Source organism: Dendronephthya gigantea, unplaced genomic scaffold (genome assembly GCF_004324835.1).
Source record: "Dendronephthya gigantea isolate DGI-Jeju-01 unplaced genomic scaffold, DenGig_1.0 000001F, whole genome shotgun sequence".
Classification (NCBI taxonomy): domain Eukaryota; kingdom Metazoa; phylum Cnidaria; class Anthozoa; order Malacalcyonacea; family Nephtheidae; genus Dendronephthya; species Dendronephthya gigantea.
The window spans coordinates 2561238-2587820 of NW_021163011.1; the positions used below are offsets into that span (position 1 = coordinate 2561238).

A 26583-nucleotide genomic window follows, 5' to 3' on the forward strand; every position below is an offset into this window, starting at 1 on the left:
GCATTTCTCTGCGTCAGGGGCTATTTTATAGTAGCTAGGGTTCATTTCATCTATAAATTTTATCTATAAGTTTCGTTTCGATGCTGGGCTTTTCTCACCGCAAATTTTCAAAACAGTATCGATGGTAAACATGTTTTTATCTCGTGCATCTTTCGGTTATCAATAAACAATACGAAGCAAGCAACAAATCAACATATATGCATGACTGGGTGGGGCTATCCCTACAATAGGTTTCGAAACCTATATGAGAATGTTTTGATGCATGTTTTTAAGCTAGATTGGCAAACACGCGTTTGTAATTGCGCTAGATTAAAGCTGCCACCTTAAACTGGTTTCAATTTTTAAAAGTATATGTTTTTCAATACGAGTGGGTGGAGACATGCCCAAGCGTGTAGGGCTGCAACATTCACCGAATTTTACCTTCATCCTTAGCAGGAATGTAACTCATTCTTATATTGTGACTTTTAATAGCTTCTGCTCATAGCAAAAAAAAATCCTATTATAGGGTGTGCTGACCAAGTGAAATCCTTTCCCTTAAAAGTTTCTTCGTACTGTTTCATACAATACTGATAACCTGCGATTATACTATAATTGCATTAAAACGTCCGCACAATTAAGCCACGCACAGATCTTCATTGGATAACAATCTAGCCAACGGTCATGCAATTCCCTATCTTGAATTTAGGTGTTTAGGATATGCACACATATGTTCTCAACCGTGCAGTGCAATTCACGGCTCTCACGCACTTGCAAACACCAGACATGCAGGAGAATTTCTTTATGCCAAGGGGAGAAAAACTATAGAGACTACCAACACATTGCAAACACATGCTGGGTGCGAACCGCTTGTGTGCTAGGAGAACATCTTTTGTTGCTTACAAACGTTGCACTAGTTTTCTCTAGAGTTAAAGACAATAACAATTAAGAATTTTTACAATCTTAACTTTAGTATACGAAGTTATCGAACGCGGAAATCGTGTTGCGAGGAAGTTGGTTTTCGATTTCAATCAAACTAAGGAAGTTTGGGTTTTATTTCAATCACACGCCATGTTAGCCTATTCTAGGACACCAAACATTCCACTATTGCATAACAATCAATAATTTTTACAATCTAGACTTTTAGTTTACGAAGGTATCGAACGGGAAATCGTGTTGCGAGGAAGTTGGTTTTTTATTTCAATCAAACTGAGGAAGTTTGGGTTTTATTTCAATCACACGCCATGTTAGCCTATTCTAGGACACCAAACATTCCAGCTATGCTGTTACGCTGTGAATGAGTCTGGAACACTTGCATGCCCGGACCTGCCGAGCTAAAACGATGAAATTCTTGATACGCACTTCAAGTGCCAGACGCGTAATTAAACAAATCCAAGTCAATATATGCACCTGAATGTATTTAAAACGAATTCGACGAAATACTTGTGTAGACAATTGATATTTATAATGATGTACAGCAACTTGCTCCGCGCGCACCATACATGCCAGTGCCCTTGAAAGATTACGCAACTTTATAACCTTGATAATTATATTGGGTAAAGTGTCGGCACTCTCTCTGATAACCAAACATTTCTTAGATAGAAAGATCGCACGTGGGGTTGTTACTGTGGTTTTGCTATGAGATATTTTCGTACTGAGCATGGTCTGTCACCAGGATACAACGGATATAGTGATGTCGTCGGAGTAACGTAAACAACTCAAGCGCACGCGTTCATGCATGGACTGCTATTTTTTATCTTCTCTTATACATATACAAATTACATTTCTTTATATCTTTACCATCTAAAATAACACCAGGTCCGAGGATGTGTTTGTTCATATCACATGTTTTTAATAGACTGTATATAATTAACTGCAAGGTTTCGAGCGGAACAACCAAGGAGATTAACCCAAAACAAAAGAGTATTTTAACCTTTTACAGTAATCCATCAATCTACGAGATTTGTTTATTTCAACGAAAGAGAGTGGTTTCCATAGTTGTCATTTAGGGGGCAGTTTTATAAATCTCTTACACGATTCTAATTAGCGAGTCTGTCAAAAACTATAATTAAAGATTTAACTTCCTTTATAACTTTTATACACATGGCCTATGATCCCCAGACTGCTAACTGAATTCCATATGTTAACTGTTTAAATTAATGCTTTCATTTAGACTTTCGTAATAATTCCACTATATAATTCTTATTAATTCTTAATAATTTCCACTATATAACACTTGCATTACTATATAGGTATTACAATCATTCCATTATTATATTATTTCCATTGTATATGCGAGGAACATCTGAATTTTTTTGGTTTGTTTTGCCAGTATTGTAGCATCGATTACCTAAAAGACTGATACACGAATTCCAAGGCTCTAATAACAGCAAAACAAAACAAAAGAGATTCCGTGGATTGATAACATCTTTATACTCGACTGACCGATATTTTTCTATGTTTTATAATCTATATTTTGTCGCAGTTCCTGTGATTATATAATACATGGCTATATATCTATAGCTACGACAGTTAGTTAAACTTTCAAAAAAGAAACATGGTGAGGGCAACTGACATCGCAATAAAATTTTCGAAGATGGTGCCGAAGATAGTGTTCTCGCACGTAAGATAAAATGGTCTGTGTGCATGCGCATTTATATAATTGTTCATGTGGCGGTGAAGTCTCTTACAGACGACCAAGTTTTCTATGACAAGTTTTTATGTGACAAGTTTTAATTTTTCGTATATGTACGGCCAAGATTTTGAATACGTGTACTTGTCAAGTATGATAAATTAACGATCGCAGGAATTTTCTCTATATAGGCAAGAGAAGCAATGACCAATTTTGTCGAAATAATTTATCTGTTCTATGTATCCGACGCACATTAAATCATTCAGTTTGAACCCATCCATAATGGCGTTCATTTTTCAAAGATCAAATGTGGCTGGTTTAGCTTTCCTTAAAATGACCGGATGTCATTCCAGTGTAATCTTTATCTTCCTTTCCATCATCAGCGGTGGATTTTTCTTGATTATAGTACGTTCTCTACTACAATTAGGCCATTAAGAGAGCATTAGAGGACTATTATAGCATTAATTAAGAGGCTATTCACTTTTCACTCTGCAGTTTGAAGCATGCTGTTTTAAGACATGTTCAGATTGCGATTAGAAATTTATAGTTGTAGTACTGAGTCACATGCAGCTTGGATTTAAAAGATTCTGGATGATTTCGTGAAGTCTCTGTCTATATATCAGCGAGGAAAAGTCTCCACCGACACTTTTTTCTTTTTCTTGACACATTTTTTCGGCAGCGTCGTTTATGATTTATACGAGCTGTGTAAATAATAGATTGGTTTTATTTGGAAATTTGCACGCTAGTTCGCAGATGTGCGCAAAATAATTGCATTTAATAATCAATTAAAAGTTATCGATCATATGTGGAACTCAAATCCAAGAGCATGTCCAGTTACTGGGGTATCATTTGTGGCACTCATCAAACGGTGACAAACATATTCAGAACTGTAAACTCTCGAGATGCATGTACGTGCATCCTGTCTTTGTGTCTTCATGATATTTTGTATTGTGACAATATCAGATCAGACGAGGCAAAATTTTCTTCTAATTTCCTAATCGTCAGTACTCAGTACCCACATACAACAAGGAACATGCCACTCATAAGTATAAAACTATCATAAGGTATCGGCAGGCAGTAGCTAAATTGGCTTCCTGGTATATTTTCTCTAATCAGTGCGATCAAGAAGAAAACATTTTAATCGTCTTATTTCCCTATTATAATGGCGGTATTTCAATAAGCCTACAATCTATTGCGGCTATCGCGCATAGTTGCGCGAAAAAAAAGTAAAGACAAATACCCAACGACATGATACCCTTAAATTGACAGACACTTATTTGTTGTTGGATCGGGATTATGCATTAATTGTTGGCTCGGGTTTCATGGATTTTTTAAGAGTTTTTTCTGCGTTTTGCTTTCCGTAAATTTCGACCGCAAAGCATTATGGAATAATTCGTAGATAGCTCCGTCGACATATTACGAAGCTGAAGGAATCGATTCGGTTCATCTTTTGTAGTCTATATTGTTACCTTAACTATTCTATGAAAACTCATCAATCGGCTACCATTTCAACCGGAAAGAAAGATTTAAAGAAAGGCGTGTCAAAGTTAAAGTGTTCTTGCAGACTTACAAAAGACGTGCACCTAACCAGTTCTAGCCTGTATATTTTATGCAGGCAGGAATAATGGCCTTCAACATGAGAAACGCGATATACGCGACTAAAACTTGATCAACAGATTTCACATCAATCGCCCTTGGTTATTTGTTTTCTAGTTTCTACATGCTTCATGCTTGTTTCGAAATATCTTTCAGCTATTCGGAGTTCCTAATCTGAAAGAGGAAAATTTAAAAAAAATATCGTAAGTGCATGCATGGTCTGGATAAACCAAGCTCATAAATTTTCAGCTAAGCGCATAACCTTGGCACATGTCACATGGTTCAAATTTTCGACATACCGACTCATGCTGTGTCAATCAACATACGTGATCTTATCCAAAGCCACCACAATGACAGACAACTGCATTTTAATATAGCAATTTCTGTATTTGCGATTCACATATATGTTCAACCTCGTTCCCAGGGTATTTCCCTTTTTGTCAATATATGTTGATAAACCTCTTACCCCATGTGCAATGTCGTTTTCCAGCGTGGATGTAGCTATCGTTTTGAGAAAGAAAATTAAATTGAAGCGGTTGATAGCTTAAAGCTAGGGCCTGGAAGCAAACACGATTTTTAGCTATCGGTACCATGTGTTCGTGTACCATACAGACCATTTGGTGTTAATATACAGTCCATTTTTCAACATAGCAGCATTACGTTTTCGCAATTGGTATTTATTTATTGAGTATGAGGGTGAAATTGGAATTTCCGCGTTATCATATCCCAGTGCATTATAGCTCGAGCGTGTTTTCAGCCAGATGAACGGGTTTTTAATCTTCGAAAATACCAGTTTGGTCGTTGTTTACCAGTCTCGGTCGTGCCATTCAACTAGCCTGCGTGCCGTCTCTACATGAATCATTTCCTGTATATAATCATCTCCTGTATACAGGAAATGATTTCTGTAGAAACTGCACGGCTAGTCATTCAACATGTGTGAATAGTTTCGAGAACAATATGTCAATTCTTGTGGTTTCCTGTGACGTCTAGATTCCATTGTTGGTCAACTTGAATCGAAGTGAATTAGTTCTTTCTCAATGAGAATCCTGATTCAGGCTGACCGGCAATAATTTAGTTAGCGATTAAGCTATATTAATACCGATTCTCTTTCATTACTCTGCCGAAACGCAGATATATCTTTAAGTGAGAGCTAATTCAGTGAGGGTTTCATTATCTGAAATGTTTCAACGATTATGCTCAGCATTCTCAACGATCAAGCGTGAATAATTATCGAAATTATAACTAACTACAGAGTTCTACTTTCTAGTTGAATCTTTCACATGGAAACTAAGAATCGAACTGAATAAATAAATATTACAATCATTACACAAAACTCAATTTTTGTCCTATATGCAACAGCAACAGTGAAACTTGTACCCAGGTAATTTTGCTACTACAAGGAGGGGCAGCACTTGCTTTGCCGTAGTAACTCCTAGTCCATAGCCTTTCTAGTTCTATCTATTGATTCTGAGCAACTATAAACCTTAGTCCTAGTTCAACTTAGTTTACGTCGCTTCATTGAGGCACAGAGAACAATTGGTTGCGAAATGTAAAACGATCTCAGGCCTGGGAGAAGTGGAAGAATTAACTTTCAGTCATTATATTCCGTAATTCACTAATTTCAATATCATGTATTAAACTAAGCCAAATGATGGATGTGCAGACGAATAATTCTGTGGCCGGTGGATTTCCTTGGTCGTTCAGTCCGTGTAAGCGCATGTATCCTCCTGGACATGCATTCTTTGAGGTATTTATATTGGTATTTATAATGAATCCTCCTTCAAAGAGCCATTTGAGAGATCCTCCTTTGAGAGGTTAATAATTACCCATCATCCCCTACACATGCACAAACGCACAAGTTGTAACAAGTTTGCCACAATTGTTACAAATTGTTATACTTCGTTCACAAGCTCTTAAACACGATGTGTTTGCACTGCTTGTGCCAAGTTGTTGTAACAAGCTGGGGCAAGCAGTAAACAACTTAATTGCCAGCACAGGGGCAGCGGGAGATCTTTTTAAGAGTTAGGGTGCTAATGATCCTCCGCATGCAACCTTGTTGCAGGAGGTCCAATGACTTGTTTGAAGATTGTTCTGACAAGTCTTTTGCAGCTGTGATATAACAACATTCCTACAAACCTGGCAGCATGGAATTGTAGAAATATTGTTAGATCATGTTTGTACCAGACTTGACAAACTTGTTGAACAACGATGATTCAACAAGTTTGTTACATCTTGTTAACAAGCTGTCCCATACTTGTCAACAGTTTGTAACCAGCAAACAAAACTTGTTGACAATTTGTTTGCAAACTTGTTACAAGATGTGATATTTTTACCTGTGTAGGTAATTGTAGGTACATATGAAAATGTACTATAAATGCAAATTATTAACGTTCAGTATGCAAAAGGGGTAATGCAAAACTATATATTTGCTACACTGTGTTAAAATTGCATAGAATGCTAGACAGCCTACTAAAGTAATCAGGCGAGAATTTTGATACCAGTATGCAATCCTTCCCTGGTAGAAAATTAGAGTTGCAATTTACTACATTAAGTGTTTCTCCTTTGTTTGTTCCATGTTCACCTACTCAGTTTCCAAATGGCAAAATAATAATATGTAAATGTTTTATTAGAGTAAAATGGCAGCATTTGCCATTTATTAATCATAGCTGACCAGTGCAATTTCAAATTCACTTGCACTCATTACTCTCTATATGGTCTTGCCATTAATATATTTTAGCAAATATATAGTTTTCCATGAGTTCATGAAAAAAAACATATGGACATGAATTTTTGTCAAATTTTTTTTCTACTAAATTATGTGTTCACACTTGTCTATAATTGTATGCAACTTCATACATATCCTGGCAAGTTATAACGTCAAAGATGTGATAGTTTGCCAGTTTTCTTTATGACTTTTTATATAATAGACCATAGATATTCCTATATACCCAAGTTGGCAGATATCAGTTTTTTGTTCGATAATACTTTTTAATAGCCATATCTTGGAAAGTAATAAAGTCATCAAAATTAGGAGTATTTTTCTTACAGTACCTTATTCCCTTAAACGTCCTTTCAATCTTGTGACATTTGCCAGGTGTGAGCATGTTTACAGATTAAATCTAAAATCGTTCTTATAGGATGGAGATATATTCTGCAGTGTTTTGTCAAAGCAAATTGTTCTTCCTGACGATCCTGTTGACCTGGAACACCGGTAAGTTGTGGCATATGTATGGGCACGCTTCTTAATTCATACAAACCCAATGAATGTGCTTTGAATCAATCAACGCTATTTTTCTGCGAAAAAAAGTTATTGTGTATATAATAAGTAGCCTTCTTACTGTTTTCATTGGCCGAGAGCCGTGATCTTCTACTGGACATGCGTACACACGGATCACGTCAATCACATGCGGAAATTCCCGGGAATTTTCCATGAATAATTTCCCGGCCGGGTTTGCTACGCCTACAGCAGATTTATTTGCATGTCAAGAACCTATATCTGAATATAGTCAGTGGCGTAGCCAGCCTGACGATTTTGTCCCGCTATGTAAATTTCGAGTTATTATAATTATTCATGTCTTTAGAAATCTATTGTTTTCACAATCAGTGGACACGAAAATATTAGCATAGCGGGACAAATCGACAGGCTGGCTACGCTACTGAATATAGTTGTATCGAGCATTAACGTACTGCAAACCTGGTAAAACTACTTCTTGAAAATTTAGAGAAGAGATTGTGTGTGATCTGATTGGATGCCATCAGATATTTCACAATGTAGACAGGTTTGGTACCGTTTGTTGATTGTGTTTTATCAAGCCCTACATCTGCAATAGACTATAATAATTATTGAATTACGTTCTTTTTTAGCTACGAGGCTCACTATGACAGTTACCACAGAAATATTTGCCTCGAATGCCGTCGAACATTTCCATCAAACTTTCTCTTGGAATTGCATATTCTAGAGAATCACGACGTTCTATTCAAACTGATGTCAAATGCGAAGTATACGGTAAATACCATGAACTTCCTTATTCTCTCTTTATGGATAAGTTCGTGAAAAAACGTGATTATTCGTTGCAATTGAAGTGTATAATTGTAAATTTAGTATGTAATAGGCCTACAGTGTAGTATGCAGTCACGCATAGCTATACATGTACATGTTCTCATAGCCATAGGTCACCGACGGTCGGCGAGGGCTATTGTCGGTGATCACTGGAGAATAAAGTGTTTTGTTACTTTGAGTAAATAAGTCACCGATTACCGACGATACATCGCCGACTAAAAATGAGAACGATACATCGTCGGTTAATAACGAGAACTAGGCTAAATTTAACTATAATTGTTACTTCGACCTGAGAGTCAACGATGAGATATTAATGCAGGTATCCTTATATTTATTATCTGAACTTACATACATTACTATCTGATCTGAACATACATTACTATCAGAACTTACATATACACTACACATCTAGAATATCACTGGCCAACTATTCACACTTCTTAACAGTCATTTTGTTACTTTTACATTCAAGCACAGGTGTCTGGTCGAAAACTGCCCCGATAAGTTCTCAGATGATGCTGAGCGAAAGGTGGGTAACTTGATTAATCTAATACGATACAGCCGCTGCTCGGCAGTTTGTCTCTGTATGACAAATATTTGCCGTAGGATCACCAGCCTCAAATATTGGCATTGTTTCTATAATAAACAAATATAAAAAGGTTCACCAAACGATAACATTGACCAAATTTAAGACTACAACAACATTCGTAGACAAATTTGGAAATGTTGTAAACAAATATTGAAATACGTTCCAATAACCAGGGAGCAGCGTGGCAGCGCGGGTCTTCAAACAACTTCACATCAAATGCGGTATAACAACTGCCTAAAATAGACAAGGACTTCTCAACGTTTCGACCCAAATCTTGGCCTTCGTCAGGGAAGTTAGTATGAAAGTGTAAGGATAAGAATTGACTAAGCTACGTTTACACTTTTCGCGCAAACCCGGTATTTCAGTCCTATTACAGGTCTATTTACATTATACGATTTGTTGGGTATGCGATTATCATTTTGACGCATGGAAACGAGTGTCTATGCTCATTTCGTTGATTGGAATTTAAAATTTGACGTTCGTTTTGTGAACTTAAATAAGACTGGAACGATAACTCTATAACCTCCATCAAATCATTGGACGATTTGATTAGGTATCGTTGTTTTAATATTAGCGGAAGCGGCGCAGGCAAAATACGCCTTTAAAAGAACTGGGGAGAGCAGCGAGAAGCGAAAAATTTAGTGACAATCGTATTTTGGGGCAAAAATGCAAGAAAAGTACATTTCAATTCAACACTTAATGTTATTGGCCATTCCGAATTAAGTTGCGCTAGTGGAATGGTGATAGTCAGGCCGACAACTCTTTAGGTGACTGTTTTTTGGAACGTAACTGACAAAAGATTCGTCCCAAAACAGGCCTATGATGCGTTGTCAATATTACTAGAACCGGTCCTTTACTGCAACTTTGGAATCGCTAATGCGCGGGAAGTTATCACTTGAAGTAATACATATTTACTATTGTAGACACTAATATACATTTCTGTTGTAAATACACACAGGAACATCTGGTTAAAGTTCATAAGTACCCAGCAAATTTCCGTTTCAATCGTCCATCAAGAAAACAAAGGAAAATCGCCAAGGATACCTCTGATGATATGGAGATTACAAATATCATGGTATAGTAATAGCTACTTGTGTGTGCACAGCAGGTTGGCATGGAAAATTATTTCTCTGATCGCTTCGAGAGGCCCAAAGTATTGTATCTTCCTGTTTCTATTTCCAGTCTTCCAAATGATCAGCAACTTTAAAATAATTTGACAAGAAAACTAGAAAGTGCGCATTGTCATATCCCTAATTGATGTAATAAAAGAACTAGGCCAATCACAACATTATTGCCCCGTGTACATTACCCTATTCCCATGCCAAGACCAAATGCTTGATTATAATGGTAAGAACATTGAAACTTAGAATGTTAATTGGGCATCCGTTTTTTTTTCCAACTCAAAATTTTCAGGCTGATGCTGATGGTGGAACTACAAGAAAATCAAGGTACGGAGTATTAGAAAAACGGCAACATACGTTGGGTACACACCAAGGATTTCAACACTTCATTCTTATTCTGCTAAATATCCCCTCCTTTTAATATCCTATACATGTATTTCTCCCAGTTCAAATAAAGGCGATACATTGAAATCCTAAACACATACACCATTAATGTTTCAACGCCACCAATATGCTCATTGTCGTTACTGTATGTCATTTGTTCACGACCATTTGCTACTTTTTTTAAGCCAAACTAGCGATATGGAGATAGCAGATGAACATGTTGTTGAAAAAAAAAGGTACATCATTACTCTGTATTATTCTGTGTATTATTCAAATGTTACTGTGCGCGGTAGATGATGAAAAGAACAATATACCACCTTTTATCAGATAACCGCGGATTTTTGAATGAATTCGATTACAGTTTTTACTAGCTATCTGCTGCGCATATAGAGCTAACCGTCAAGGTTAGATGCAGATTGGTTGTATAATTATCAATCTGCAATCTTTGTCCCCGAGCTAGCACGGGGGGACATACTATTATTAAGAGTGCTGTTTCCACTCTTATAAAGATTTTACCCCAGTACGTTGTACACAAACAATTCAAAATAAAAATTGCCCGTCATTATGTGAAGGGCGTTTGGTGGCGAACAAAAACGGATGGCAAACATAGAAATGACAAGAAAGATATACTACACGCCGTACTCCATAATTTAGACATTCTATACATAAGTTTGATTTCACTAAGCTGAACTAAACACATTCAAGGGGGATGTCACCTGCTATATCGTGACATGTATTCGGGCTTTAACGTTCCATTTTTTCAAAACTTTTGGTATAGCTAGAAAATAAGCGTGCTGCATCAATGTTTTTTTATCCTGAGTATGAATAATGCTGAGGTAGACACTGACAACTTCCACTAGAGCTCTCAAACTAACCATGTAAACAAATGCAAAATTATCGATATAAAACTGGTAAAAGCTTAGCAAAAGCATCAAAATTTAAAACAATGATAATTTTCTAAACCGTCGAAAAAATTAAATTTAATTAATACACCAAGAGGGAGAGTGGATGAATTTTTTCAATTCCTGATTTTAATGTGTCCCACACCGGGATGCCAGAAGTTGTGGCCCTAAATAATTGCTTGAATGTGATTGGCTAAAAACAATTTACATGCAGTATGCACAAGAAATGTTCCTGCTACTTACTGCATTTCACAATATTTGTGAGAAAGTTAGGGGGATTATGCCTGGTTGTGTTTATATCGTATATATATATATATATATATATATATATATATATATATATATATATATATATATATATATATATATATTATATATATATATATTATATATATATATTATATATATATATTATATATATATATATAAATATATATATATATATATATATATATCGATCTCTGAGTGAATGTCATCGAAAATTTGTTAGCATTTTAATTTGGAATGGACCTTATATAAATACATAAATTTTATTCTCATATGATTAATTAACAACGATACACCGGAGAACATCACACAAGTAGATTTCAATAAACGTAGAGCTTGACAATTTTTTTAACCCAATAAAAAATAGGTAACTGCAATTACCTCTTAGAAAGTTTTAAGTCTGTTAAGGCGATTACCTAAATGAAAAAATATTTTTGGCCAACCTCTTGGCCGGCTACATGTACGCACCGCGGGCCTATTTTAATATTCGACGATTGTGGGAACACGTAAATTGCTTCCAGGCATATTTACTTTCCGCATTTGAACGTTGTTTAGCGAGAGTTTCAATTCATACATTTTTAAATGTCACATTTCGTAGAATCACGGAACTCTATTTTTTCGTGCTATCGCAATTTTAGAATACCGAAAGGCATTTGTTTTGGTCGTGGCTCATCGGTAGCATTCCAAAGAAAGGGGCAACACCGACGTGGTCGTAAATAAGGTTTATTTGACCGGAGTGTGTGAAAGAAAGTTTTGGCGTTTCTGGTGCCATTTGCAGGATAGGGCCTGAAACGACGACACCGCTTATTTAACATAAAAAGGTTATTCTTGAAATGCATTTGGTGCGATTAACACTCGCAACCAGTCTGGTTTGAACGCGTTGTGACTATATTTTTCTGGTGATTGTTGTGAACATATGTCAAAGTGGTTGTTGAGAAGGTTATATCTAAAATACCTAAAAATTCTTAATTGGATCATTCCAATTCCAAAGGATCGCGTGGATGCTTTCACTCGATATTTGATATAGAGAGGATATCAAAAGGATGTTCCACCTTCGACGCTTTGAATAACAGATCCTTTTGTTGAATTTTCGGATACATATAGTATATATAAATATAGCAACACTGAAGTGACTTTAGCATGGCATTTGATCACCAGAGACAAGACTTTAAGAAACCGCTTCACCCGAAAACAAAAGTTACACAAACTCCTGGTGGTCGTGAGAACGTTTATGTAATGTTTTATAATATTAGGACATCCAATTATTCTTCCGCTTTTAGCTACTAAAATTATATTTTAATAAGTTTAATTTAATATTTTGTTACATAATTATATTGTTTCTCTTCCCAATTCGTGTAGGCGGTATGTTAATTTTATAACCGTAATTCAATTTCAAATATAAACAACTACCGCCGATCTATAATATTAACTATGATAAAATAGTGAAATTATATTACTAAAGATCAGCCCAGTGTTCTTTCTCTGCCCTTCCAAAAGCAATGTAGAATATCATGCCAAGTATATTAACACCAGCGGTTAAGTGAAATATAATAGCCCATTGTTCTCGTAAATCCTGTGAAAAAATAATTTTGAAATATTTATGAACCTATAATATTTATGTGCCTAAATTTCTACCCGCAAAATATCACCGCCCGCCACATATTTGCCCGAAAAGGGCCTGCGGAGGAGGTAGTGCATGTGCAAAGATGTTTGAAAAAAAAATAATCGAACTTCATCATGGCGAGAAAATGTGGACATAAGTGGGAGGAGTTAAGTGTCTGACTTTCAAGGGTCATACACAAAGTATTCAGAAGATCAGCAAAAAAATTCCAAAGGAAGCTAAACGATGCGCGCAGCGCGCATAGTCCGGACGGATTCATCGGGAATTATCTCGACTCTCGTTGAGAAATCTATGTAATTTTCCTGCTTGGATTATGCGTTATGCCATTGTAGCAAAACGCTATTGCGAATATCCATACAGTATATAACATGATCACCTGATATGGCTTGTTTGGCGACGTAGGACAACATATTCGACGGCACATTTCCATTTATGAGCAGTTTAACATTCGCCAAAGAAATAGTTGCGTCAGACATTTAAGAGCTTGTTTCTATATGCTTTAAAAACATTAACCTAACTGCTATAGACGCTAAAATATACTGCGTTTGTTGTTATGAATATTGCGCGAAATTAATTTCAAAATTTCGCCGGTTTCAATATAATTATGTAATATTCCAGCCATAGACGGCAATGCTTATGAATATATTAAGTTTGCCTAAAGACCAAGGCTTGGTCACAAAGCTTGTACTAAAAACAAGCAAAATGGTGCATATTCGAGCAAGAAAGGCCGATATTTAGTTTGTTCTGTTAGCCATTTCAGTGCGCTTTTGCTCGGGGGGTCAAATTTCACGGCTGGAATATACCAATTTTGCACTAAAGTTAGTTCAAAATACCGAACTACGTAAAAATCGTACAGATTTGGGAAGATTTACCGATTGAAACACACTGTACTGGCAAGCAAAGGGAGATGCGACACTTAGTATTCGCCAATCACAATGGTTAGAAAATGGCATTTATTTGGGCCGCTTTGAGGTATTTACGTACTGGGCTATATATTTTATTTCACCCCTAGTTCATAGTTAAATGTCGTGATACCGAATGAAATTTGTATATGGTTATATTACAAATTTTCCGTCGATAAAAGTTGTCACCATGATCTACCAATTTTAGGTCCGACATTTTACGCTTCCCTTAAAGGTTTACGTTAAACACAATTTTATTCCTAACTCCAATACAATTCTATAATAACGCGTCGCCATTTTGTTTACAAAGAAAATTTAAAGTCCACACGATTAACACGCATGCGTGTCCACAATTTCTCGCCATGTTTCGCACCTATGTGTAAATTACTCGATTTTCCAAAGAAATGTTTCGCATATAAATTATGTATATATACAAATTGTCAAATAAAGTTAACAACATGAATATGCAGTAGCAGATGATGAATTACTGTTATGATAGTGGTCATGATATAGTGTTGATATGCTGATAATTAAGAAACGGTGAGAATTTTGAATTATGATTTAGAAGACCTGTTATCAGACCTGTAATTTACAGGGGCGTAGGAACCGGGGGGGGCAAGCGGGCCAAGGCCCCCCCAACTTTCAAAAATAACAGAAAAGGTGCCCTTTTGCTGAGGAAAAGTGCCCTTTTTCTTTGTGGAAACGTCTATGCCAACGCAACAATATAACAATATAATTCAACTTTTTTCAACAATAATACGTGCCAATGTTAAATGCCCTTTTCATCAGGCAAGTGCCCTAGACGTTAATGGCCCCCCCAACTTAAATATGGTTCCTACGCCCCTGCCTGTAAATGTAAACGCCAACCTACCCCGTGTGCAGTAAGTGCACCGACAATCTCAGGTGATATAAATCCAGTAATATTAGCTGCAAAATTTGTGACACCCATAAGAACGCCGGAATATTTTGGCGCCAATTCAATGATGTTTGCATTAGGTCCGGACCCAGTTAAATTCGACAAGGTTATCACTATGGTGACAATCGCAACTGCTGACGTGGCTGTCGATGCATATACCAACGCGACTATAAAAATAGCACTGCCCCCAGCGCCTATAAAGTTGAATGAAAAATACGCGTTGTTGGTCAACGATACGAAACCAAACATTACATGACATCTGTACAAATCGTAGTAATTGTACACATCTGTACAATTTAGGCATTCTTATTTCTTAATTTGCGTTGTACATTCTGTACATTCTTAATTTGCGTTTCGGTAAAGCTATGCCATATACCTTAAATCAAATCACAGCCAAACTGAATACCTAAATACCACGCCAATCTCATCCTACATATTTATATCTACTTGTATTTATTTCTATAAATGCGCGTATTTTGCTATTGTAATGTATAGTACATTAATCTATTCATTCATAAAGAATATATTGAAAAAATCGTATAACTTTACCTGAATGTCTGAATGAAAAGAAAATTATTAAATCATTCCCTATATATAACGTACCTACTAAACTGGAAAGTTTTCTTGCTTGCGTTGTGGTCATACATTTTTTGCTTCGTAAACAATCGATAAAATATCCCCAGGAGGGAGAACACACACCGGACAAAACATACGGTAATGAGCTTGCCAGCCCGATCTAACAAGAAAGAAGATCCATTTCTGAAGTTGTATGTTTAGACCTTTGCCATTGAACTATACGATTACCATACATGTCGAATGAAGAGCTGCCAAAGTAGCTCAGTTTCATTGTTCAAGAGTTTGTAAATGGAATAGGCGTTACCCAGAACCGGGGTATATCTTAACCTCTCCAATTTCATCATTGCTCCCCGACAGTGGTCACAGACAATGACCATTGGATGGTATACGCCGACAATTTTAGGAGTTATATATATATATATAAGCTTTGTTATACTTACCGTCGTAATATCTAGGTTTTGAACATCTTTAAGGTAACTTGGAAAAGATATCATAAATGTATAAAAACACCAGTAGTCGGTAAAAAAGGGAATAATAATCGCCCAGACTCGCAATGATGTTAGCATGTGTCTCCAAGGAACTTCATCAAACGCCAGCTAAATACGAATATGAAGATTATATACACGTCCAACAATACTCGAGCTCTACTATACTTGACGAAATACAAGGACGAAGTAGCTAGCTCTCAATCCCATGATAGAGTATTCAAATGCTCTGCCTCTGGCTGAAATGATCCTCGCGCAGTTTTCCATCAACCTTTTTTTCGTATTTTTCAATATATTTTCATGCGGTTTCAGTAAGCAACGGCTATATATGCTTCGTATTTGAAATATACGTACTGTATACACATGCATGCATATGAAATTATTTTGTGTATATTTAACTCCTGCATGGTTAACTATATTATAGTTAAAACATCTTTTAACAAATACCGTTTTCGCCCAGTGCTTCCCGATGAGCTGTAGTTCGGCTTTACTTATATTCGGATGATCACTCGGCTCCTCATAGGCGAAAAAAATCCAACATAAATACCAAAGGATTCCCTGTACGCCTAAGCAATAACAGCATGGAAAATTATATAGATCATAATAAATTGATACAACGGAAAGATTTAGCAAAGATAGAGCAACATATTTGGCAGTATACACTTTTTGTTTAAACTTTCATAAAGCATTATAAAGCAAGTCAATACCATTTAGAGAGTATATATATACAATAATTATGCATTCGTGAAAAATTCCTGTATAAAACCATGTCTTCTATATAAGCTGAGGAATTGCAAAGTTGTTATCCTTATATATGTTGTTATAACTCGTATATCTTGAGTTTTTCTTGTATATAACACAAGGACGTAAAGGTTTTAGCAGACGTACCGAAATAATAAAATACGGCAGGCCAGCCCCAAGAGCTTCCCGCAAGAAGACCGCTTATTGCATTTGCCAATACAGTTCCCCATAGGAAACCTAAGAAAGGAAATATATAAAGAATTAAAACTTGCCATGCAGAAAAAGGGACATGTCTAAGGCCATAATGTTCGAGTTGTAAATTTAGATTTAGTTTATATTTGTAAAATGTGCTAAAAATTGTTGATAAAATCATTTGTGGGTACAAACAAACTTTACTGTCATTATTAATTAATGCTTATGTCAAACATTTATACACTTGTGGGTCCCAACATGCAGGGCATGCTTATGGGCATTCAAACTCTAACTATTACATTGTTTTGGTGATTTCAATAGATTGGGTTCTGGGACACCCTGTATATAATGGCGTGCCAGTCGCACTCAGTAGCTATTAGTGAGTTTAAGATTCGCCAAATCTACGACGTGGACGTGAACAGAAGTAATACTGCATGCTCTAATTTCCACAGTTTTCCAATAGAAATTATAAGCTCTTTTTGATAAAGAAAGTCAGAGGCGTATGTAAAACAAATTAATACTGGTTTTCATGTCACGTCCGCGTCGTAGATTTCGTGCATCTTAAACTTGCTATTATATATATAATCATGCGCTGATCACGAATTGAGTGAATTCATTCTGCAAATTGTATGAATTCATTAGTGGCCATGTTGAATAGTCCTTTATTTTCTGAATTGGCCGGTGATTTCCACTAAAAAACCTTATGCATAACGACGTATAACAAGCCGTGAAGCCTGCATGGAATTCTGGTCCAGAAACACGACCGCTATTGGGCTAAATGATTCTGGGTCTAGACTCTAGTCCTGCAAATTCCTTTTTGGAAAAACACGAAATATGACAAGCATGCACTGTGATGTTATTAGGGAAATGGAGGAACTTGTTTATACACAATATTCTCTTTTTGATATGTGGAAAGATTGCCCTTCATGTCCTTGCGTGCATATAGCTTTTGCGTAGAAAAGCAATTTTACATCAAGAATACCATGCATAAGGACTTCGATCCTTCATAAGGATCCTGACTGTTTTCTAAATACGCAGAAAACTTCGAATGTGATGTATACTTACCTGCATGCCCCACCATTAGAAAAATACTTCTTTCGTAAATTGGAGACCATTTGCTTATTAGTGACATTTTTGAAACAGAAACAAAACCCTTGAAAGAAAGATTTTTATATTAAAATTAAAATCAACATTATACACGATCATCAGCTTGCATGCTTATAAATGCAGTTCTGCATGTATCTAAGCTTTCTCACGCTCTTAAAGGTCTGTTCACGCGATTCAATTTTGTTGGATCCAATTCACTTCTGATTGATGTTTTATAGTCTGTTGTAGCAAATCCACTGAAGCCAAATGCAGTACTGCTTTATCAATAACCGACTATACATACGTCAGAAATGAATTGGATCCAACAAAATTGGATCTTGTGAACAGACCTTCTTTATATATCTAATTTTGTGATATCGAACAAGGAAAAGGTTCAACACTAACCAAAAACGCTCCTTCCATGACACGCAAGGTAATGAACGCGTACACGTTATGTCGCACGATAACTGGTGTGACTAAGGTGAGAACTGATGAACCAAGTATTGCAATACCCAGTAGGAATGATCCCTTATATTTAAGACATAGCACTCCCGCTGGTATTTGTAGAGCAGTATAACTCCAAAATAACGATGCTAATATTGTACCTAGAGGGTGATGAAAATATAGGTGCCTTAATTATGGCGTTGGGAATAATCTTCACCCTTGCAGAACAAACCTTGCAGTTGTTTACTCCACTTGAACTCTGGTTCCTAGATGAAGAAAAATTTCTATGAATTTAGGCGTTAATGTTTAGCTGAAAACCAATGAGTTAGAGTCTAGTCTACTTTACAATTTGGTCTATTTTGTTCTTTATTCTATCTGCACGCGTATATTGCATAAACGCAACATGTAAAGGCCAAAGTAATCGCTCATTACGTCGCAAAGCGTGGTAGAATAGAGCACTTAATTCACGGTTGCAAAATAGTTATAGTTAACAGTGTACCTCCAGATTAAGAAGGTGTGTAAATTAACACACCCTTTCTGTCACATGCGATTCATACCTATTCAAATTCTATAGACAGCCGTTACAAATTCACTAAACGATTCCCAAGATAGTGAAAGTTGCATGTACGCTGTCCCCTGGTTATTTTGGTTATTTTGACTACTTTTGATATATACCTACTCACCATTTCTTTGGATAAATGCGGCCCGGAAGTATTATAAGACTTTCCTTCTCCATGAGTCATTGCCACAATGGTAACGTTAAGGCACATACGTATGCAGCACATATTCAAGTTGGCCAGTGCAATAAAGGTCAGAATGATAAAACGTTTAGGGATGACTGCAGTTATGGGTATCCAATTCGAACAATTTGATTCTTCAGTACTAGGGATGAGTTGGCTACCCTTGTCTATATCACTGTTCATATTCAGAGTCTGTTTTCTTTCACTAAAGTAAGGAACATATTAGTGTTATACATCAAGGCAATGATATGGCGATATTAGCCATTTTCGACCTTTAACTACGTCCAAAGGTTTTCCTCTATATATTATTATAAGTAATATCATGACATGAGGGAAATTAGTGATTAAATGCCCCGAAGGCGAGGGAGGTTTGTGTAATTACACAAACCTCCCGAGCATGATATTACACAACTATATATCCCACATAAACCGTACAGGTTTTCCTCTACATGTTTTCTTCTCTATTTCTTCTTTCTAATGCAGAAGTGTCATCTTCAAAGGAATATAATCCCATGTTTGAATGAAAGCCATATGGCTATGACCATACATGCAGCAATGTAAACCAAAATGTCGTGCTTTGAGGACAAACAATATATAGAAACGATATGCGCCGTCGAATTATTACAATATGTGTACTGCATGCCATCAGTAACTGGTATATAAATCTCCATGCAAGTGATTATAAATTTTCCTCCATTTTCACTGGGTAAAATTTACGGTCTTTTCAATTAACCTGCATTTCCTATATGTGCTCTCATGTCATTGCTAATATACTACATGTAAGTATAACGTATCATGACCTGAAATCACTGTGAGTTCTTTCGTCTTCCGCGTTTGTTTCTGATTCGCTATCTTGTGGCTTTTGTGTAGGTCCATCAGGCTGTTCTGCTGAAAGCCACTTAGTTCGATCGTTCTCAAGTTTATCACTCTCTTCGTCGCACTTCATCGAAATATAAGTTGTTCAACACTTGCTAGTACCTTTACAACAACATAAAGTATCTAATGCAGCCATATATAATCGTACAGCTATATTATCATAGCTATAGGAACCTCTTTCCAGACCCCAGGTATTGTTTGCTCCCTGGGAAAAAATACACTTTGTTACACGATTTGTTACATTTTGTTACAATTTGATTTAAATTCGACGTATACGAAGCAGTGTAATTAAACTATATACGTGGGCAGCAGCATAATTTGAAAGTTGGAACAAATTGATACTTTGATTAAAGAATATCGAGGATTTATAACCTTTCCACAATATTCTTTTATGCGGTCAAAAGTGTTAAACTTTGCATCGCGATTGCATCAACATTGATGATTCAACAAGCTTCAACGACATTGTTAACAATACTGTTCCCAGGGCGCAGCATAGCATTGTTCGCCCCTGATGCGACAACTTGCATCAACAAGATGATTTTTACGCGCGTATTGAAGATTCCTTCATGTTTAAGTCGCCAAATACGTAGAGTAGCTACGATATTATTTTATATAGCTGATGAAACAATTCGAATGTAAATAGCTATATTTAAAAGCTTCGATCAATAATATCTCAATGTCCTTCCAAAAGAGGCATACTGCGAGGGGTGAACAGAAAACATCAGAAAACCTTCGGAGAAAAACAATATAGAGCAAAAATATATCAAGAATTAAGATTTTTTAAGGACTTTTGAATCGTTCCTAACAATGAACCTTTCATTTTCACCTGTTCTTATTATAATTTTGGTAATCAACGGATGAGTTCGTTCAATTGTATTTACTAAACAACTTTAGTATAGCTACGTCGAGCTATAAGCCTATGAATTCTGTAACAGTTCTCGAAGACGACCTTACCAGCCTAAAACGGAACATTTTTTTGTTCAAAACGTTTTAAACGAGTTACATCTTCAAGTAATCAATATTAATTACTATATGATACCTGAAACGTAGTTACATGCACTCCGAAACTTTAATTATGTCTGTGAGCTAGGTCGTTTCACAATCAAAGAACTATAAATCATCAATCTGTGTCAAACATAAGAGCCCATATGGCGAGTAATGGAGGTTTTCATCAAGTGGAAATTAAATGCCGCTCAATTAATTTTTTGCATTCGCTTTTAAAATATGAGCCGTCAAGGCCATCTAACAAGATTGTTCCGCTTGTCTGTTCCTGTTTAAGAATTAAAACAGCGACCGCGAGAAGTCGATCAAGTGACATTTTTAACGAAATGAAAACCCACCTTAGATATCATAGGATACTCTCATGGATAGATGATAATAATTATGGTAGATTTATTAGGTCAGTATACATGACATTCGTATATCTTTCTATAGTTCTTTCTATATCGTTATAATTTTATTTTACATTAATTGCTTTACAAGATCTATTCATCGACGTCATGCCATTTGATAATATTATTATGTAATACTATAGTACTTAATACAGTAATATTATATAAAGCCTATAGCTGCTATCCTGTATAGATTTACCTTTAAAAATCGAAAGGTTTATTTCATTTTTAATCCAATACAGCCGGCTTGTATCTAGCTTGTATATTCTGACCATTCAACCTTAACATCTCACGACGTGCAATTTTAAAATTAATTTCTCCGGAAATCTGATTGGTCAGAAGATTTAAAATAAAACTTTATTTATATTTGCGTAAGCTATGAACTTTATAAGATTCATATCGCTACGTATATTATGTCGTTCTAACGTACAATCATCATGCATGATCATAAAGTTTCTTTGCTGGGCAGATAAATGATTTCGCAAGTTAACCTGCATGTCAGTTTATTTCTTATCTATCGATGTCTTGAATTAAATGAGGAATATATTAAAGTGTTCGTATAGATCAGATGTCTTGAATAATTGACTTGTATACTTGCATAGTGGTGTGATCTGCGTAAGAGGATCTTGACGACTCTTACAATCAATCGAATGGTATATTTGTTTCGAAATCAATTGTATATTTGTTGCGACAACATTCGATCATGCATGCATGCAAGAGAAAAATGCCACATGCTACAGCTCATTGGCACATGCAGCCTTTACAACCTCGTACCCAGTATACGCGAGCCCTGGGTACGAAGTGGCAGTCTATATAGGTGTAATAAGCGCAATATCAACGTGTATTATGCCTGTTTTCCACTAGCGATATTTTTCGCGCGAAGTGAATTTATTCCTTTGTATTTGAGCAATTCGTTCCAGATGGTTGCAGTTGAGAGCTCTGAAACAAAAGTAAAATTAATGTCACTTCGCGCGAAAATTATCGCTGGTGGAAAACAGGCTTTAAGCCGGTTTTCCACTAGCGATATTTTTCGCGCGAAGCGACTTTATTCTTTTGTATTCGAGCAATTTGTTCCAGATGGTTGCAGTTCAGAGCTCTGAAACAAAAGTAAAATGTCGCTTCGCGCGAAAAATATCGCTAGTGGAAAACCGGCTTTAGACATTGCATAACGTTTCAAGATTCCAATAGAGTACGTGCAGTCGTGCATCATCGTGTTCATCATCGTGTTCATCATCGTGTTCATCATCGTCGTGGCATATATAAAAGCCACAGATATATGAAATACATTCTGTAATATAGTCGTTAAAATTTAGAATTAAATTAATATCGCTCTGCCAAACGGTTCCAAACACTCGTGTAACGAAAAAGAACACTCGTATGTGCATACTATATAGGTTATTCGGGGAAAGACGGTTGATGCATGCATGGGTATTATACTATATAATTATGCGTTTCAAATGCTCCAAATTCTGTATGTTACCTTCGGACTTCAATTACTGAATTACATTTCTACCTTCGTGGACGTGTACAATTGATATGAAATTAAAATAAAATGCAACTATAGAGTTTCACAAAAGAAAAATAACATTTTCACACATGTTCCACATGATTTTTTACATGTTCCACATGATATTTTACATGTTCCACATGATTTTTTACATTGCACAGATACATCGTAGTGATTTTGCAAATATGATGCGTTTCAAAATAGCGATTGCGTGATGAGTGGGCATCTATACATAGGGAAATAAACTTTACTTAAGTAAAACTGTATCATTGGTAATATACATTGATGTAGCTACGTCGTTTTCAATAACATATAGCTACACGATATGACAATATATCTGACTTCGTCTTACAATCAAAGGAAAGTTTGTTCTTCGCTTCTAGAGCCTAGCAACTTAGTCGCGCACACATTTGTTTTAAGCTCCTATATCATATATCATATCTCATGCCTTTTCGTCTCTTCATCAACATTCAATATTTCCGGTTCTAAACCCTAGCATCGAGACCTAACAGATACAACACGAATGTACTCTAGCCTGCATGCGTAATGTGTAATAAGCAGGCAGAAATATCTCTATATTTCCAGCAATTGACAAATTAGTTTACATTCTAACCATTATATAAACAAACGGTGAATCACCACATATGAAGATACGATTGCAAATAAATAAGAGACAGATTTTAAGGCCCTCTATACTGTATTTATGTTTTTAATTACACTGTGGTTGTACGATAGTCTGCTGCGTACAAGTTTGTTTCACACAAACCATAACTGTTTTTATTGTCGCTATTGATGATCATATTTTTAGCGTCCAAACGATCTTTCCATAAGTCGGAATGGATGCATGGCGATGTGGGCCGATTTCTCTTCGGAGAACAGTGCGTGGCTTCACAGGCGACATTGCCGTTTTTGTGGTTTGTATGAACAGCAGAGACGTCGTTTCGATCTTTCCACAAGTCGGAATGGATGCATGGCGATTTTTGCCGATTTGTCTTCGGAGAACAGTGCGTGGCTTTGCGGGTGACATTACCGTTTTTGTGGTTTGTATGAACAGCAGAGACGTCGTTTCGTCGTTTAGATTCACGTTTACGATCGAAACCTTTGCTTTTCCGATACAACTTACCTATTGCTTTTCTGAACAGTGGATTAAGAAGAGCGTACAGAAATGGATTTACAACAGCATTGACGTGCGTTAACGTCACTGCCGTAACATTAAAATACGATGGTGTTCCGTCTGGTAAAAGTATTTTTCCCCATACCTTGACAAATACCGGAGTCCAACATATTACATACGCGATACTAATGACGCTGAGACGCAAAGATGTTTTAGACTCGGACACTTTCATGCGAGTCGCCTTGCATGTAAGCCGACACTTCTGCTTCCGTATGCTTTTCGCATGCTTGTATGCTACGATGAATATGCTAATATTGGATGCAAACATTACTATGACAGGCAAAATGTAGATTATGACGGATAGAAATATTATGTAGGGAATATTATTTCGGTCTGTCCCTCTTGCTAAAGACAGGCCCCCAACAAAGACTGCTCCAATCCACGAGACGAGAATAGCGATTTTTATCCTGACCGAATTAACATTGTTCGCGTACCAGTAAGGAAGAGTGATCTTCAATGCCCTTTCCATGCTCAGTAGGGCACAGTTGAAGATAGACGCGGAGCAGCACAGGATATCGACGCTATAATGGTAGTAGTGGAGATCTACTTCAGTCGTCGAGTTTGCTATCCACAAAGGAATTGAAACCATGCCAACCACGAGATCCGAACATGCGAGACTTCCGACTAACATATTCGCCCGATTTCGAAAAGACTTCTCCGCTACAAATACGACCAAGATTGTGGTATTGCAAATTAGACATGAAACCAATAAAAGTACTACTATCCCGAGGAACCACACGGCAGATTCTGGTGAAGGATGAACAGTCAAGTTGGCCATTGTTTTATTATCCATAAATCACTGCAACCCGAGCTCTGTTGAAACAACATGTAACGAACAGTTACTAATTTATAGATCTAATAGCGGCTTAAAATAATCATGCAATAGTTTGCCTATCCAATTTTTTAATGCTTTTTAAAAGTATAATTACTGTTAGCAATTAAAACTACATGCAGAAAAAAATACAAGGCAATTACTGATGCATTTTATAACTTTAAACCGCGTGCATGCTATATTACTTACTTAAGGATTAAATGTTAAATTGCAATGTAATTGAACATATGGTCATAATTATACACTGCAAGTGCCTATCCGTACAATATATTATTGATGAATGGCTAAAACAGACCAGTCAGTCAAACCTGTGGTCAACCTAAATTTATTTCTCAGCAGTCTTCCTTTTTTACTCATTTCAATATTCGCTCGCCGTAACAGACATTACCTGGGTCATTACAAGTTGAAGCGCGTGCACCTTGCAATATGTATTACTTTGCGTATGTCCATAATAAAAAGCCATAGAAGTTGTGAAATCAAAACTTAATTAGAAATTCGAGGAGCATACATGCTTATATATATTAACAATATCTACCTGCTTAAAGCTAGTTTTTTTCTTGTTCTCTCCCAATTCCACTTAGTCCAATCTCTCGGTAAATTGATATGATCCGGCATACAACAGCCAACATGCCTTGGAAAGTATTGCCCCTAAAATATAATTCGGCCAAAGACCGCATGGAATATATAGCGTCCGTCCTGTCTGTTTTTTTTTCTTTTGTCACACCGCTAATATGTTCAGTAATCAGCCATATCAATTATTTTATCTTATATAGTCTACGAGAACGTTTTCAGCAGTATATAGCGAGTGGCGAACCTAGGATCATGCATGGCCACAGATATACAGCTTGATGGGAGCATTCACTTACGTTATTGTTTGTATATCATGACAAAAATGCTTTATTAATATCTTCATTAGCGTATAGCCATGCAGTCTATACTCTATCGAGTCCCCGCCATCGTGCTAAAACTTACGCCTGTATTCTAAAAGCTCACTCACTCTCAAACTCATTGAGTGGGAGATTTCAATCTTCTCATAACTTCTCCATGACGATATTTTTAGCCAAACAATGGCTTGATTTTTAAGTTAAAGTTTTACCTTAAATCTATTCATTATAATTGACTAAAAAAGAACTTTCTTATTGATCAGTAATAATAACATTTCTATGTCACACTGAGAGAGCGTGAGTGTGAGTGAGCTTTTTGCATACTGGCGTAAGTGTTCATGCATGTATACATGGCAGCGAAAACAATTAATTCATCGGCCACTGTCCATCCTCACTCGTTTAGCGATCATGATATAAAAATACACTGACTATATCCACCCTTAAAAAGTGGCGGTGTGTAAATTCATTTTGAGTCATTTAAAAAAAAAATTGAAATTTCAGGTAAAGTCGTTGTAATTTTTGATTTGGCAATCTGCATGCAATTGAATCTAGAGATACTATATTGCTGTTGCATCATCACGCCGTCACGTTGTCGACCGCGTGGCACGGTATAAAGTCTTGACTTAAGAGCTTTAATGCGACTTTGGAAGGATTAAAAGGAAACAGATATTTTAGGGCGCAGAATAGAA

At 36.3% G+C, this 26583-nt stretch overlaps 2 protein-coding genes across 4 annotated transcripts in view; one reads left to right on the top strand and one right to left on the bottom strand.

Annotated features, from left to right (window-relative positions):
- Positions 1–5341: 5341 nt before the first annotated feature.
- LOC114524441 (zinc finger protein 511-like) overlaps positions 5342–26583 on the top strand; it is a 40775-nt gene continuing 19533 nt past the window's right edge. The window contains exons 1-9 of one of the 3 annotated variants that reach the window (XM_028545536.1): positions 5637–5951; positions 7342–7415; positions 7927–7983; positions 8069–8210; positions 8737–8793; positions 9812–9928; positions 10267–10301; positions 10544–10594; positions 20101–20177. In XM_028545536.1, coding sequence (XP_028401337.1) covers positions 5853–5951; positions 7342–7415; positions 7927–7983; positions 8069–8210; positions 8737–8793; positions 9812–9928; positions 10267–10301; positions 10544–10594; positions 20101–20122 — 654 coding nt within the window. In that variant the 5' untranslated portion in view covers positions 5637–5852 and the 3' untranslated portion in view covers positions 20123–20177. Of the gene's footprint in view, positions 5952–7341; positions 7416–7926; positions 7984–8068; positions 8211–8736; positions 8794–9811; positions 9929–10266; positions 10302–10543; positions 10595–12165; positions 12898–20100; positions 20178–26583 lie in introns of those variants that run through there. The other 2 variants (XM_028545526.1, XM_028545518.1) reach the window with 2 other exon arrangements.
- Positions 23413–25623, bottom strand: LOC114524430 (5-hydroxytryptamine receptor-like). Its single transcript, XM_028545508.1, has 2 exons — positions 25546–25623; positions 23413–24991 (listed from the first exon to the last, which is right to left on the bottom strand). Exon 2 carries the CDS (start codon positions 24969–24971, stop codon positions 23718–23720), a length of 1254 nt encoding a protein of 417 aa, XP_028401309.1. The 5' UTR covers positions 24972–24991; positions 25546–25623; the 3' UTR covers positions 23413–23717.

Bases quoted from the DNA above. Each gene is read 5' to 3' on its own strand.
- LOC114524430 (XM_028545508.1), bottom strand. From the start codon at position 24,971: ATGGATAATAAAACAATGGCCAACTTGACTGTTCATCCTTCACCAGAA.